Here is a 17,883-nt window from a genome sequence, read left to right on the forward strand (position 1 = left end):
TGTTAATGGTCAGCAGATGGTTTGATATTTTCTTGTTTGAGATGGTTTTTAGTTGACATGGTTGGTACCTGCCATTTATCAGCTCAAGTCTGAATATTATCCAGGTTTAACATAGAGCAGGATCTAGATAGTTTCATTACTGCAGGAATTCAGAACAAGGATTAACATTATAGAACCATCCACAAAAGGCTCAACGACATTATGATGCAAAGAAGATCTTTGATAAAACAGCAGAAAGTGTTTGGCTGAGGATGCTTTCTGGAGGAACTCTTGCATCACTTTCCTGAATTATAATGACTGACTTCCAACAACATGGAGACTTTCCACTCTGTTGAGTGAATTCTGATGGTCACTGGAGTGTTCTCCCTCTGAACTTTGCCCCCTGCATCCCCCATCACTTCACTGACCTCAGTTTTGACAGGGCTCTATGGTGCCATTGTTAGCAGGTACTGCCTTAATTTTAAGAAACTACTCTCACATCCCCTCTGGCATTGAATCCATGAAGTACATTTTTTAAATATTAAAATATTTCTTAACTTTGTATACATAAAATAAATATTTACTTACACTTTCTGCAAATTTTGTTTCCAAAATAATCTATACCGAGTCATACAAAGTTCATAAATTTAATCCATTTCTATGTAAGATGGGTGAGTGAAACCAGAAGGAGCAATGACACAGAAACTAACATCATTTTATTCTGGGTTAGAAGGAAAATCAACTAGGCTTTCTACTCTGCATTTGAATACAGGACAAAATAGACATGATTGAAATCAACACTCCTGCTTCACAGTCAAGTAGCCTACCAATGCGTAATGTTTAGGCTCAAGCACGAAGAAGATGGCTGTTATCAATTATCAATTGAACAAGATTATCATAGATTATCATAGAATTTACAGTGCAGAAGGAGGCCATTCGGCCCATCGAGTCTGCACTGGCTCTTGGAAAGAGCACCCTACCCAAGGGCAACACCTCCACCCTATCCCCATAACCCAGTAACCCCACCCAACACTAAGGGCAATTTTGGACACTAAGGGCAATTTATCATGGCCAACCCACCTAACCTGCACATCTTTGGACTGTGGGAGGAAACCGGAGCACCCGGAGGAAACCCACACACATAAGATGTGGACCAAAAAACGGTTGAACTGGGTAGCAATCAAAATACAGTTGGTGCCTTTATCCATGAGGGTGTCTGCTAGCTTAACATTATGTTTTGTTTGATTCTCATGTAAATTATAACTTGTACTTGTCAAACAAGATAATATAATTCTGAAGCCACATTGTCTTCCTGTAATCAACTTTAATTACTGATATGTGGGTGAGTGCAATGAAATGCTTGAACAGATGATCTTCAAGTAAGCAAAGATATAAAGAAGTGAAATCTATGTTCAGAAAATGACATGATTGATGAGGTTGGAAAAACGAGTAGGATATGTCTCTTCAATGAAATCTTACACAATGGCCTGCGACAAGCAAACTCAGAAGCTGACAGGTTCCCAAGAATGAGTAGCATCCAGACTTACGGTTAGCAGATTCACTTGGTTGAACAACAATTGAATGGAGGATGAATGTGCTGTGTAATAAGGTAACTGGTACTTTCTGATAGAAATTGCAAGGATACCAAATTGTCAATTCAGCTGGAAGGAACAACTTGGGCAAACATGACAACTTTTCCTTACTGAATACAGTTTGTATAAAGCCTGGGAGACAAGGGCAAGATCCTACTGGAGCAAGACGCTGTCACCTGACAGTGATAAGAATGGATGGAAAGGGAAAAGATCTGCATTAAGAGAGAATCATCCACAAAAGATATAAACTTGGCGTGGCTCACAGATAATTAAGGTGTTCTGATAGGTAGGCCGTCCTCATTGTGGCAATCTCCCATACTGCAATGGTCATTGCTGTTGCTTGGCTGGAATATATGAAGCTTGTCACAAATATTAACACTGAATTATGTATTCCTGGCTAAGAGTCCTGACATCCATAAATCTATTCAAACACCAGGGAAAAACACCATCTATTCAAACTCTATTCAAACACCAGGGGCAGCACGGTAGCATGGTGGTTAGCATAAATGCTTCACAGCTCCAGGGTCCCAGGTTCGGTTCCCGGCTGGGTCACTGTCTGTGCGGAGTCTGCACGTCCTCCCCGTGTGTGCGTGGGTTTCCTCCGGGTGCTCCGGTTTCCTCCCACAGTCCAAAGATGTGCGGGTTAGGTGGATTGGCCATGCTAAATTGCCCGCAGTGTCCTAAAAAGTAAGGTTGAGGGGGGGTTGTTGGGTTAAGGGTATAGGGTGGATACGTGGATTTGAGTAGGGTGATCATTGCTCGGCACAACATCGAGGGCCGAAGGGCCTGTTCTGTGCTGTACTGTGTAATGTGCTATGTAAAACATAGAAAAATATAAAAAAACAGGAGCAGGAGGCCATTCGCTCCTTCACTCCCGCTCACTATTCATCATGATCACGGCTGATCATCCAACTCAATAGCCTAATCCCGCTTTCCTTCATATGCTTTGATCCCCTTCACCCTAAATGCTATATCTAACTGCTTCTTGAAACCATACAATATTTTGGACTCAACTACTTTCTGTGATAATGAATTCCACAGGCTCACCACTCTCTGGGTGAAGAAATTTCTCCTCATTTCTGTCCTAAATGGTCTACCCCATAACCTCACACTGTGCTTGATTGAGCGCTCTGGCTGTTTGATCTATGCTGTCAATTTCACAGTGTTTATTTACGTAAGATAAGAGGTTTTGAGTGCTAGAATTTCAGCTACTGATACTTTAAATGGTCTGGGTAATAAACAGTCTCATTAAGCTGTACTAAAAAGGATTTTTTTTAAAGTGGAATGTTATCAATGGATAGCTATTTTTATTCATGTTTTTTTTACACATTCTATTTTCCACTATTGAGTTAATTGCGTTGATACAGTATAGAGTGGATGAATACATATGGAAACGTCTCAGCTTGACATGGGGAAGGGAGGAGAGTGGGGTGCATTAGGAGCCATAGTGGTTGTTTGGGAGCATGCCTTGGCACAGGGAACATGAGGGGTCAGAGGGGTTGTTTGGGAGGCATGGTGGGGGCATGGGGTGGCATGAATGGGGCATGAGATTATACGGAGGGTGAAAGAGTATAATGGGTGTGGGCATGAGGGACATTCTGGGCTAGATTCTTTGCATCCCGATGCCAAAATTGCAGTCGGCGCAGGGGCGGAGAATCCATTTTCCCACAAGGAATCGGGACCGGCGCCGATTCGCCTATTCTGCGGGCCCCGAAATGCGGCGCACTCGGGGAGTACACCGCGCTGCCTGGGACCTACCTGGGGCCATTGCCAGAAGCCGGCACCGCCATTCTCCATCCCAACTGGCCGAAGTCCCGATGGAGTGGAACCAACTGGTCGGGATAATCGCGTCGGGATAATCGCGTGGCAGCTGCGGACTCAGTCCGCATCCGCCCTGGTTGGGGGCAGACCGATCAGAGGGGGGGGGGGGGGGCCATATAAACGGCCAGTAAATGCTTGTGCGGGTGGTCAGGGTCTGGCGCGAGGCCGATCGGGGGGTTTCTTTTTTGCGTCCAACTCCACGGTCCGAGTCCACCATGGAACACGGCGCGTCACTGAAGGGTGCTGCAGTGTGCATGCGCGGCCTCCAACTTGGAAGTGTGGGGGCCCGTATCTACAACAAAAGCTGCGAGATCTACTCCAGGTCCCTGCTCACCCCATGCAGAGCTAAGAATTTGTGTCCCTTTGATGACAGATTTTCTGGCGTTGAACTCTACCGTTCTGACGCCGGCGTGGAGCATAGTCCCAATAATGGAGAATCCAGCAATCTGTTTTAGTTCTAACTGGGACAAAGTCCCACAGCCCCCTGCAGGCCCTGTGACTGCCTCGAACATTTTCACAGGTTGACTGGCCCGACTGCAGCCCACAATCCCCCCCCCACCGCAAATCTTTCCCCTTTCCCCACAATTAAAATCCCTTCTTTGACAATTCAGTCATTCATAAAATCAAGGACATTTATAGTACAGAGGAGGCCATTCAACCACACTTTCCAACCTAGCCAAGCTAGGAATTATCCCTCTGCCCATTACCCGCCTTGAGGATGAAATCCAGCCCATAGATTCCAACTCCAGAAAAATCTTACTTAACAATCAGTTTTCACACCTTCAAGACATCTCAAATGTTTCACATTCAATTAATTCCTTTTAAAATTATGTAGGCAAAAATGCACACATATGAAATAGGAGCCGGTGTAGGCCACTCAAACTTGTTCCTCCATTCAATGTGATCCTGGCTGATATGACTGCAAGCTCAACCTCTCAGTTTCTGTAAACCGGAATGCAAAATGACCAGTTAATCTGTTGATTGTGTGATGTGTGTCAGCTAAAAGTGTCATAGAATCTCTTCCAAGTAATTTTGTTAGAGGGAAGACGTGATCGCAGTAGAAAGTGTACAGAGGAGATATTTATGAGGCTGTTGCCAGAATTGGAAAATTTCAGCTCTGAAGGAATATTGGATAGGCTGAAGTTGTTTTCTTTGGAACAGAGGCAGTTGAGGGATGGTTTAATATGAGGCAACCAGAGAGAGTGCACAAGAACATTATTCCCCTTAACAGTCAGGTCAATAATCAGGAGGCACAGATTTAAAGTAATTGGAGGGGAGTTGAGAAGAAATACCTTTCATCCAAAGGGTGTTGGGAGTGTAGAGTTCATTGCCTGAGAGGGTGGTGGAGGCAGAAACCCTTGTTGCATTTAAAAAGTAGACATGTACTTGACATGCTGTACACTTCAGACCTAGAAAGTGAGATGAGCATGGATCGCTCTTTGCAGCTGGCACTGACATGATAGGTGGAATCTTGTACCCTCACCCAGGTGTGTTTTGTGGCAGAGGTGTATCTAAGAGCAGCAGATACCTGGGAATCCCACCACCTGGAAGTTCTCCTACAAGTATCTCACCACTCTGACCTGGAAACATACCACTATTCCTTCACTGTCACTGGGGCAACTTCCTGGAACTCCCTCCCTAACAGCACACTGGTTGTACCTACACTTCAAGGACTGCAGCGGTTCAAGAAGGCGACCAGGAATTGGCACTAAATGCTGGCCTAACTAGCAATGCCCACATCCCATAAATGAATTTTTTTTTAAACTGGCAGAAAGGTTGTGGGTGAGGAGTCTGCCATTTCCCATTTCCACCCTGATTAAGACCAGGCAATTTGAGCCCTCGAGTGGGTGTAGTACTGTCAGCAGCCACACTCTCTCCAGTGGCGCTGCTGAGAACTGAAGAGTACCAGCCTCTGATTTGCCAGTTGCTCTCGACAGGCAGGCTTCCAGCAATGGGGTCCTTGGGGCACGGCCCACCATTGAACTGTTAAATGCCTGAATGGCAAGGTGCATGCTGCACTTAACTCTAGATTATAAAGTCTGATCTTGAGTGATCCTTAACCACACAGACTATTTACAGAGCAACAAGAATGAAGCTGAAACTTAGGCGTGGACTTTCATCCTCAAGGCGAATAGGGATGTCAGGAAAATTCCCAGTTCAGTCCAGCTGCCAAAGAAAATTCCCTCCAGGTGCTTGATGAAGGCTGGATTTGGGCCAGCCAACCTGGGAAAAGATGAGGAGGCAACCACAGGGTTGTTTGGCATATGTTTGAAAAGCATACATAATGTGGTTTGTTTGAGAGCCCAAACAGCTATTCAAATATGCTTCACGATGTCCCTGAGGAAGCTTTGTGATTGTCAGCTCAGTCTCTTTGGTCAATTTCACAATATTCTTTTGACACAAGTAAAGTGGTTTCAAGGGTTTGTGGTTTATGCTTGTTGAAACTTCAAAGGTCTGGCTGACTGACATTTTTTTCGCATGCAAACCATTCTTTTTTTCATGTTTAGGGGAAAGTTACCAATGGATTGTATTTTTTCATAGCTATTTTTAAAAACCCATTGCACTGTACAAGAATCATTGACTCTATAAAGTCTACAGTGGGTCAATGGGCATGGAAGTGTCAGAGCTTGGCACAGGGGCACGTGAGAGAGAAAGGCTGAGCTTGGCATAATGGGTATGAGGGGGAGGGTGGAAGGACAGAGCTTGGCATAGCGGCCTAAAGGGGGATAGGGGCGTAATTTGGCATGGGGGCATGAGGGGGACCGACTGACATTTTAAAAGGTCCCCTCATGCATATAGGGTTTATAACTCCTCCAAGAGGCCGTGAAACACGACTCTTTAAAATTATGCCCATCTCCATGAAAATTGTAGAAGGGTAGAACATGCCTATCTCTGCAATGGATCCAATCAGTGCCAAAAATGGGGTTTTGACTGGACCAACCAACACCCCCCTTAAAGGAACTCCCCAAAATTGTCTAGTCCCGGAATGGGATCGGGAATCTCAGAATCAGGACCCACACACCATTTTTAAAGGGTTCCAAAGTCAACCCAACTGAATGAAAATCCAGGCCTTAGAGAGTGTGCAATAATGGAGGAAGAATAGCAAGTGGAACTTAGAAAGAGCAAGGCAGCAGATCAATGCTGGAAGCTACAAGTGAGCAATTAATTGCCTATTAGGTGACCGCCATTTTTGTGGATCCAAAGGATGTGAAAGATTTCAGCAAGATCATGGTCTTCTTTTAAAAGCCTTCTGGAGACCACAGGTACTTGAAAATCCACCAGGGTATTCACAGGGAGCCATGCCCACCCATCAACAGGCTGGTTAGCTCTGTAAGCACCTCAGAAATATAGAACACTACCTCAATGCTAATAAAGGCCTGAGTATGTTCCAGTTGGAGATTCAGGCACAGTGGAAATTTGCAGGTCAGTGCTGAATAGCGGTGGAGACTCACACTTTCACTGCTTGAAAATAACATTGTTCGCTAAGCATGTAAAGGAATGATCGTGGTTCGCAACGACAGTCACGGAATTAGCTTCATTTTGATTGATGGGACAGCCCAGCATGAAATGCGTGTCATGCAGTTCAGTCTTTGAAAATTGTGAAAACCTGCTGAAGAAAAGAGAGGTAGTTTGACAAATTGCAAAAGTTAGAGTTTCCATTTTTTTCTTTTCTCTCTTTCAATCCTGTCCATGATTACATCATGAAATCTGAACGAAAGTGACTTTCTCCAGGGAAACATTTGTCTCACACTTTAATAAATTATTCAGTTAATTCGTCATCTGACAAGGAGATTTTATGCCCCTGAGTGTTAAGTATGAATTAGCATTGTGGAGGCCTATACTGGGGATGTGGTCTCGGCACAGCAGCGGCCTGCTGGCACCTTGCCTTGGTAGCCATTATTAATCAATGAGGCTGGATAACGGACACTGGAAGGTTATTCTACAGACAAGAGCCATCACATTCAACCTTAACTCCATCAGCATATGGCAACCTTGTATGTCCATTCACAGGATTACTACACTGCAATCACGGGCAGGAACCTTATTTGTCCTTTTCATTGCGCAGGAATGTTAGGGCACCCAAAGAATGCGAAGGTTGCACACTAAATAATAAGGCAGAAAATGGGTGCGATTTAACTAAAAGGGTGGAAATTCAGTGAGCAGCACCGGGGCAACCATGCTATCGAACTGCATTCTGTTTCGTTTTCGGCCCCCGGCACCCGACACCCCAACGGAGCCCCCAGACCCTCCCAACACTCCAGCTCACATGTTGGGGGGGGGGGGTCCTCAAGTACCCTTGGAGCCCACCACATACCAGCAGGGCACCCTGGGTCCGATTGTTGGCGTGGGAAAAATGGCAGCTTATCCCCTTGGCATTCAGGTGACACTGCCAGGCTGTCCAGTTGCTCTGTCAGGGCACCAGGCTCAGGTGGCACCAGCAGTGCCAGAGTGCCAGCCTGGCCACATGCCAATCACCTGGGGACCTCCGAAATCCTCATTTGTGGAATACTACAAATAATAATCATCTTTATCATTGCCGCAAGAAGGCTTACATTAGCACTGCAATGATGTACTGTGAAAATCCCCGAGTCGCCACACTCTGGTGCCTGTTCGGGTACACTGAGGGAGAATTCAGAATTTCCAATTCACCTAACAGCACGTCTTTCGGGACTTGTGGGAGGAAGCCGGAGCACCCGGAGAAACCCACGCAGCCACGGAAAATGTGCAGAATCCACACAGACAGTGACCCAAGCCGGGCATCGAACCTGAGTCCCTGGCACAGTGAAGCAACAGTGCTAACCACTGTGCTACCCCTATTAATTGGCGCTCAGCTGAGGTCTCCTCGGTGAGGCCAATGGATGCCAGGCGGCCGTTCAATCCGGCGTCAGCACGGTTAAGTGGGTTCTTAAACTCGGGTCCCGTCCATTGTGGGCAGGATCCAGATCGCAACGTCTCATAAGATCTGATGTACAGCTATCGGGAACTCCTGATTCCGGTGGGACGTAGCTGGTAAAAATCTGAAAACTATGTTAATATTGGGTGGGATTTAATGGTAAGAAATTCCAGTCCCTTGCCGGTGCTCGGGTTTCCCGGCGATGACGGGTGTTGTCACCGGGAAATCCCGTTGACAACGGCGGTAGGTAGATACCCCAGGCGGGCTGCCTCCGCTGCCGAAAACCGTGCGGCAGGGTGATCGGTAAATCCCACACAATATTATCTTTTCAGAGTGTTTCCCTGGTTCCTCCATTCCCTTGTCCATCTTGCCCATCCTTTTTTTGTTATTTCAAAACCAAACCTTTTGCTGAAGGTAAACCTGACCAACATTGGACAACACCGCGCCTGCTTAGGGAGTTACAATCTGGAAATACAGCCATGTTGATGGCTAATGTGGAACTCGCCATCACATGGAGTCATTGAGGACATTTTTAAAAATAATTTCCCTGGGGATGTGAAGTTACTGGCAAGGCCAGCATTTGTTGCTCATTCCCAACAGCATGAAGATGTAAAAGAGGCCAGGTGGCCAGCCCACTACCTTCTCAACCACTCCTGAGACAGTCCTCATAATAAGCAGGTGCCAAAATTAGCAGCTCACCTGCCATATTTAAGTAAATAATGAAAGTTCAATTAAGCCTCTCAGCAAGTCTATTGATCTGAATAATACACCACTTGCACCAAACTCCGACTGGAATGGACAGTCAGGTAGCTACAGTGGAACAGGCAGGAAGAAAGGGACATCACCTCATTCGGGAGGTGCACTGAGCGCATTGGAGGCACCACCCCCAGATGTCACCCTCCACCCTTTGTTCCACACTGCCTGCCTGAATAATCTCATCAAGCCTCATTTCTTGGAGACAGCTTTACAAAATTAAATAGACAAAATGTACTGGAAGATGCTTCAGAGACAACCTTTAAAAAAAAATACACCAGTCCAGTGACACCAAAGATTGAGCAACATAGGAATTAGGAGCAGAGTTAGGCAATTCAGTCCCTCGAACCTGCTCAACCATTCAATCAGATCATGGCTGATCTCTTCCTGGTCTCAAATCCATCTCCCTAACTGTTCCCCATAATCCTATTCACCCCTTTTCTTATCAGAAATATATCTATCTCCTTCTTGAAACCATTTAATGACTCAGATTCCACCGCACCACGGGACAGCAAGTTCCACAAATTCACCACCCTCTGCGAAGGTGCAAGCCTGAAATGATCTCTTTCCATCGAGCAGGATTCTCCGCTGCAAATCCGGAATGCTGCCACTAACAGCGAGGACGAAGAATTTGGCGGCCAGCCAAATCTCCGTTCACTGCAGCGGTAACGGAGGATCCTGCCGGCATGGGAAAAATGGAGAATCAAAGCCATGAATGCTGCGGTTGTACTGCAGATTCAGTATCAATTCCCTGTTGTCGAAAGGACAATATCATGTTGCCTGCGAAGACAAACATCAGCACACGTATGGTCATCCCCAGGAAAGCATTCAAAACTACCTTTTTTTAAAAAGCCTGAAAGACACTTGTTCAGCCCATTGCATCAGTTCAAAATGTAAAGGAACAAGTGCCAGACACTCCACTACATCCCATTCTCTTCTCATCTGTGCTATTCTGCCAAACTTCAAGAACAACGGAAAAAATACTCAGCACACAGGAACTGACTGGAACACCACAAAAAGACCTCAGACAATATTTGCGAGACCCAGCTCCTCGCATGTGCATTTTAGAGCATATTTTGCAGGCTCTTGTGTTTTGCCATTCTTTGGTATAAATCACAGCTCCTTATTCACATTCATTTTAAAAATGCAGAGACTACTGCACTGGCCGGCGCAGTATATAACTGCAGCAATTGCATCATGTTCAAGAACATGCATTTGAAGCAAGGTGAAAAGCATTTGTCAGTAATAGTGGGGGATGGGTGCGTAGTTATCCTAATTTACACCACTGCATGATAAACTACCATCTCTCTGCTACTATGTCTGTTCCACACAAAAACCCTGCTATGACTAATTAATAGCATTTCTTAAGACGTTTTGTATGAAACCACATTTTCTATCCTTCAGACCATGGGTGCAGCGGAACGGTATAATGTGTAAAATTCAATTAACTGCCTTCATTTTTCTTCTGGACAGCATTCATCATTTCCACGGTGTCAGCAGCACAGTAGGGGCGCTAAAAAAGAGATGCTGGTTTAACAGACTTATCTACACCAGAAACCCAGTCAAAATTTCTTTCTGAAAATCGGTTATTTTTCCCTCCCCAGCATTAGCAAGGGTTTACCTCAGACGGAGATGACAAGACAGCACAGAGGTGTTGAAACAAAGGGGGACAAAATCAACAAAAAGAAATCAGTGACTTTTGACAACATTTTCAAAAACATAGTGGCATTGCCAAAACTCACTGAAGGCATCATGTTACCTGGCTATGACAAACAGCACACAACTGACACCCAAGTAAGCCAGCAGAATATACATCCAGATATCAGGGGAGAGAGGATTCAGGAAGGAGAAAACGCCAGGGTTTGTACCGTTGGGCTTCCGGTACAAGATACTTATTCCCAGAGTCATGAATGGCTTTGAGAAGTCAATGACCTTCTCTCGGACGTAGGTGATAGTCAGGGGTGCAACTGCAAGATCAGCTTTCTGTGGACAGAAACAGAGAAAAAGATGCAGTTAGTATGCCAACAAAAGCAAATTGATGTAACAAGATAATATTGGTAATAAAACTGTGAGAAAAGTAGGTGAAAATTGTTTCTTAACAAATCCCACAGAGTGAAAGTGTATTAATGAGAGACATTTTGGCAATGGATTGGGCAACAATGAATATTGTTGCCGATAGCAAACATTGAGCAAAAGACTAAGCCATTCCTCCACCAAAATCTATGAGGCTGGATTCTTCATTTCAGCGGCTACGTCCGGCACCAGCGGAGCATGTGTGGTCTTTTTTGACCGAAAAATCGGAGTGCAACCTTCACCGATTCTGGCACCGGTGAGGGGCTAGCACCACCACTGACTGAAATTCCTGCCGCCCGCGCTGAAAACGGCCGGAAAATGACCGAGTCCTGGACCGCGCATGCGCACGGCTGATGACCTGTACCAGTCGCGCCATACAACATGGCGCCGGCCGTGCGCGAACCCAACCCGCCAACCATGACCCCACAGCCCATCCCCTGGCCACACCCCACCAGTAGTCCCCAGCCCTTGCAGAAGCCCCCCAGGCCAGCGGCACGTATCCCGGCTGAGTGTGGCAGCGCTGAACACAGTCCAGTGTGTTTCATATGTACATGCAACAGATTGCATGAACCTTTGTACACAAGGAGTGATAGGACGCTTCCCCTTTATAGCAGAGGTGTTATCAGCAAAGTGTAACGGGAAACACTTATCAGCAGCGAGTGTAACCATTACAGTTTGGGTATTTCAGATTCAATGCCACCAGTTACTTTCTTAAGCAGACCTCACGGACTGAACCTTGTCATAGAACATACAGTGCAGAAGGAGGCCATTCAGCCCATCGAGTCTGCACCAACCCACTTAAGCCCTCACTTCCACCCTATCCCCGTAACCCAATAACCCCTCCTAACCTTTTAGGACACTAAGGGCAATTTAGTATGGCCAATCCACCTAACCTGCACAACTTTGGACTGTGGGAGGAAACCGGAGCACCCGGAGGAAACCTGTCTTATATCGAGGAAAATAATAGCATGGCACACCGATCATAGCATTGAACCCTTACTCTGTACATCAGTCATTTGAATGTTTTGTGCGCTGTTATGTGAATCTGCCCTCTTTACAGACAGTGGACTGGATAAGCATTCTATCTATGATATAACTTGGGGCTGGATTTTATGTAACCCCACCGGAATTGTTTTCAACAGGAGCAGGCCAGAGTGAGGCGGAGGGGCGGGGGGGGGGGGGGGGGGGGGGGCAACCCCACCACCCTCCTGCCCACCCCTGTGTTCACCCTCAGAAGTTTGGAGGGTAGGCAGGTGCCAAAATCAGCAGCCCACCCACCCATCATATTTAATTTACTAACCAATGTTCACAGGCAAATTGATCCCAATACTATCCATATCATAATGCAGCAGGCTTTTAAATATATATATTTTTTACGGGCAGGAAAGAAGGGAAAGTACTTATCTTCGGGGAGGGGGGTGGTGGTGCCCTTTGTACATTAGGGGGTCAGCCCTCTTAAGATAGTTACCCGTCCTTTCCTCATACCAACCTGTTCTGCAAAGCCCATCACTCCCAACCCCCACCTCCACCCCTCCCTAAACTGTCTTTAAGCTCCCCAACCATTACCCGGAACTTAACTTGTTCCGGGATCCATGGGGATCCTCCTTGAACCTGTTTGCAATCCCGACAGCACCCACTAAAGCGCTCTCTGTGCTTCTGAGCCAATTGGACGGCAGCTCTGAGAGATGGGACTTCCTCCTCAGTGAGGAGCGGAAGTCCCTCTGGCAGCCTATTTAGCCCACGCATAGCGCATTACAGCTGCGAGGTGGGCTGGCATGGAACAAGTCGGCTCCATGCTGACTTTGCTTCCGAGTGGGGGTGGCCACAACCCATTCTCCCCATAATACGCTGCCCTTGCTTTCTCTTTACATTTATCCATAACCATAAACATTTACTCACTGTAATCTGAGGTTAGCCTGATCTTGCTTGTCAGGTTTGCACAAAGCTTTCAGTTGCCAACATATTCACCAGGAATTTTAAGATGGCAGGGTTTCCCATCTTGCCAGCCAAAATGTCGCCGTGGAACATATCCCTCCTGACATGCCTGCCTCCAATTTGATTGACCGGCTTGCTGCCTCACGGCGCTGAGGTCCCAGGTTCAATACCAGCCCTGGGTCACTGTCCATGTGGAGTTTGCAAATTCTCTCCATGTTTGTGGGGGTGAAACCAAATATTTGCAGGGTAGGTGGATTGGCCATGCTAAATTACCCCTAAATTGGAAAAAAAGAATTGGGTACTCTAAATTTATTTTAAAATAATTTGATTGCCTGGCAGCTCTCGCGTCCCTGCAGCATCAGAAGCTGCAGTGGACAGGACTGGGTCTGTGTGTAATCCCTAGAGCCTCACGGTTTGTGGGTGTCAGGACAGGAGGCTTGGGGGAGGGGTGAGAGTGGAAAGTGGGTAATTTGGGTGTTGGGGAGAGGCTGGTAGTGGAGGGAAATCCAGCGGTTATCAGATCTTAAGGGGCAGGGTACCAGAAGTTAAAAGGGGGCTCTTGACAGAGGAGCCAACCCCCTTCCCGCCTGAGTTCTAAACCCAATGATTTTTGGAGCTTCCTCCATACATGGAAACTTCTCCTACCAGTCTACAAATTGAGCCTGGGTAGAAAACAGCTTCAGTGGTGGATAATTGGCCACTTCAGGGCCTCAGTTGACATAAGGGCGGATGGCCCATCTGAGGCCTTGTCTGCCTCAGCCTGCAATTGCTGATGGGTTGGGGAGAGCAGGAATGTGGAGGGAAGTCCATCTGTGACATTCCACACTCACCCCAGCCCCCACCTTCCCCACCTACAAACCCACCAGCAAGGGAGCATAAAATTCAGACCGAGGTATTCTTTCCCATCCTGACACCTCCCCTTTCTCTCTCTCTCAACTGTCATTTTGTCCGAGATGATGCTTCTATTACAGTACACTCTAGTCATCAATGATTTTCACTTTTCGTGGAGCTAGTTGTCAAAGGCACGACTTCTGATTTAAGGTTTAAAAACGGGAAATGCTGGAAATGCTCAGCAAGCTGGCCACACTTGTACAATGAAACAAATTACAGTTTCAGGTTGATGACCTTTCATCGGGGGTCTACGCCTGCTGCTGAACAGCTGACAGGAGACCTGCATTTAGCCTCTGTGGGCTTGATACCAGGCAACAGTCTACCACTGGCCCATCAAGTACCTGAGTGGCGCACAAAGCTAAGTGCCAGTCAGGCACTTGACAGGCCAGTGGTGGGCCTTCACATAATATCAGGGTTGCAGGGGCAGGAGGCTCACCTGCCAGGAACTGCTAGTCAATCAGAGTCCAGCAACTCTTCTGTACTCAACAGTACCACTGGAAAGGTAGTGGCTATTGTCAGTACTTCACTGAACTGAGGCGGAGGATCAAAGAGGGGACCTTGGTACAGGTGAGTTGTCGCGTTAAGTGAGACACAGGATAGGTGTAGCACGAGAGGTAGGATTGACGTGGTTCGGGAGCAAGGGCAGTGGGATGGCTTTCAGCCGGCCAACCCTTCCTGATGCCAGATCCCTTGAGATTAATGCCTTAGAACAAGGGATCCCTGGAACCTGCAATATACACAAGGATTTATTTGCTGTTCTCCCCACATGGTGAGCCCATCACCCACCATTACGGGATTCTATAGATTCCGGAACAGTCCCTGCAGATTTGAGGCTTATGTCACTCCAATATTCAAAAAGGGAGGTAGAGAGAAAGCAGGGAATTATAGACCAGTAAGCCTAACATTGGTAGTGGGGAAAATTCTTGAATCCCATTATCAAGGACTTTGCAGCAGAACATTGAGAAAGCAGTTGCAGGATCAGTCAGAGTCAGCATGGATTTATGAAGGGGAAATAATGCTTGACAAATGTGTTGGAATTCTTTGAAGATGTTAATAGTACAGTTGACATAAGGAATAAAGGGTGAGGGCTGAAGGACCTTTCTGATAATTTTCACTGAAGCAAAGACCCACAACACTGAAATGGGTCTGTTAAACAGCCTGCCTTCACACACGACAGTCCCTGGACTGCCTCTGCACCTCTTCCCTGGTTGCCTGGCCTGACTCCAGCCTGCATCGGCCCCCAGGAATGCAGATCCCACCTCTGCAAACACTTTCTCCCAAGTCAGCAGGACAAGCTAAGAATTTTCCTGACTCCCCCTACCAATCGTGAGGATGGAAATCTAGGCCTGAGTCTCCAAAGTCCCACAACAGTGTCGAAAATATTGGATTGTAAACAGTTATACTTTAAATTGTCCATTTATTTATCACATGAGGAAAGCTGGGGTCTCAAGTATAGGTTCGCAGAATTTCCACCTGAATACAAAGCCCATGTGATTCATGTTGCCATGGAAATTTACTTTGAGAGGGGAAAGTTGTAATAAATCCCTGAAAACAGGGCAGGACAGTGGTGCAATGGTTAGCACTGTTGCCTTGGGCACTGAGTAGCCGTGTTCGAATCCTGGTCCTGGGTCACTGTCCATGTGGAGTTTGCACATTCTCCCTGTGTCTGCGTGGGTTTCACCCTCACAACCCAAAGATGTGCAGCTTAATTGGATTGGCCATACTAAATTGCCCCTTAATTGGAAAAAAAGAATTGGGTACTCTAAATTTATAAAAAGAAAAAAATCCCAGAAAATTCAGACAAGTTTATTCAGCAATGATCCAGGAACAGGCCTCTCCGAACAGGCACTGGAATGTGGTGACTAGGGGCTTTTCACAGTAACTTCATTGAAGCCTACTCGTGACAATAAGTGATTGTTATTTATAAGAGCAGCTATTGGTCATATAACGCTATAGTTCAGCACGCAAAATTGTAGATGGAAGTTTGTTCTTAAATTCAAAAGACAGAATTCATGAGGAGTTAAAATGAGGTTGCAAGATTTGCCTAGCTTGCTCTCGAGGAAGTATATCAAGGGAAAATTCCTCACTGTGAAAGACAGTTCTGAAATTAAAAGCTAAGAAAGGAAAAGAACAAAAGTAAATCCTCAGGAGCTAAGAATCACTTTGGGGTGGTCCCAGGAGAAATGAATGTCTACTTAAAGGACATTGTCTTTGAAGTATGTTTTTTCTGTTATGCTAAAAGTAAAAATGGGAATATTCTGTTCTGTGGTTTACATTATAAATTGCCGATAAAAATAGTGGTTCATCAATTGTGCTTTTAGTGTTTTGTTACAGGAAAAGTCTTAAAATGTGAAATCTTATATCTTCCTTTCAACCATTAACTGGAAGTTTGAATTTCTTCTTAAAAGTCATCGGCCTCTATGGAGATTGTAACACAATTCCAAGTTGTAATATTCCAGATCAGTGGCGTTTGATAGTTATACTTCCCCCCCTGAGTGGTGTGTGTCATTGTGGACAGTGTCACAGAGGCAAAAAAGCTACGCATAATTGAATCTTGTCATTTGGTCCAAAGTGCTGCTGTTTCTGATGATACAGACTAACGAAATGTAACTTATTTCATGCTATGTTGTGGAAGAAACGGATACTTTGGAGTAACTTTGTCAACCGGTCTGAGTGGATGGCTCTTAATCAAATTATCCTGGCTGGTGACGTTATGGCATCATTTGAGAATGCTGTGTTTATCACTAGGTACCTTCTAGCCTCTTTACTGAAAGAGCAGAGAATGAGCTCTGGTGTCGTTGCATTATGCAACAAAAATGTAATGTTTTGTTCAAAAAAATTATTACTGAGTTAATTACTTTAGCAACGCTTTTAAGTTAAAATTTCCTATTTGAGTGCAAACAGTGGATTCAACTCAACAATGAGCAACACAACCACTGGACCAAAGTGCACCTATTAGTTCCCAAATGGATGACTGAGCTGACATTGTCTTAAGATGTAGTGGAACTTGTGGGTTTACGACAGCATTAATTCAAGAGCAAATTTTAATAATAAGTGTGGCTAACAAATCGTCCACCAACAAATGCATAAAGAAGCTGCAGCAGGAAGTATTTAACTATTTCTTAATTGCTTTTGCAACACACAAAAAATGTTGGCTGTCTGGGAGTGATAATAGTCAAATAGCTAAATAAGGGCTTCATATAAAATCACAAAATGCAAGGGTGAAGTTTTCGCATTTTATCATTCCTTTAAAATGTCCTGTAAACCTGCCTCTTTTATTATTGTGTGTTCATCACAGTGAAGGATGTTAGGGTTGTTAATGGATTTAAATAACCTATTGCTATTCTCCAGCATCCTGCTTACCCCAAGTTAAAATTGACACCTGGTATCAGCATCAGGCATTCCCCAGGTCCAGTACAACATGATTGAATGCTGAGCTAAGATCCAACCAAGTGTTCTTCCTCAAACATTGGGCGGGATTCCCCCAACGGGAGTCTAAGTGCCGACGGCGGAGTAAAAACCGGAGTGTTTTACTCCGGCGTCGGCGCCCATTCCCAGACCCCTATTCGCCCCCCTCCGTGGGGCTAGCAGGGGCGTTGCGCGATTTACGGGGGCGGGGCCTCGGCACGGCGTCAGAGACTCGGCCCGTAAAAGACGCGGCACCTTGGGTCCCGCGCATGCGCAGTTGGGCCGGCGCCAACTAGCGCATGCGCGGTGGCCATCCTCCCCCAGGCCGCCCTGCACAAAAATGGCGCATGGATCCAGGCTCGCCGCCGGAAGAAAGGAGGCCCGCCAACAGAGAGGCCGGCCCGCCGATCAGTGGGTCCCGATCGTGTACCAGGCCACTCCGGAGGGCCTCCCCGGGGTTGGAAACCCCCTCCCCCCCCCACAGGCCGCTCCCAGCCCTTGAAGCCCCAGGTCCCGCCAGCCCGACAGCAGGTTAGA

At 46.2% G+C, this 17,883-nt stretch overlaps 1 protein-coding gene across 4 annotated transcripts in view; it reads right to left on the reverse strand.

The window, feature by feature from the left end:
* Positions 1 to 17,883, reverse strand: part of LOC119967138 (glutamate receptor ionotropic, kainate 2) — a 587,375-nt gene that overhangs the window by 116,326 nt on the left and 453,166 nt on the right. For all 4 annotated transcript variants that reach the window (XM_038799270.1, XM_038799271.1, XM_038799268.1 and 1 more), the window contains exon 12: positions 10,799 to 11,022. In XM_038799270.1, coding sequence (XP_038655198.1) covers positions 10,799 to 11,022 — 224 coding nt within the window. The remainder of the gene's footprint in view (positions 1 to 10,798; positions 11,023 to 17,883) is intronic.

Source organism: Scyliorhinus canicula, chromosome 6 (genome assembly GCF_902713615.1).
Source record: "Scyliorhinus canicula chromosome 6, sScyCan1.1, whole genome shotgun sequence".
Taxonomy (NCBI): Eukaryota; Metazoa; Chordata; class Chondrichthyes; order Carcharhiniformes; family Scyliorhinidae; genus Scyliorhinus; species Scyliorhinus canicula.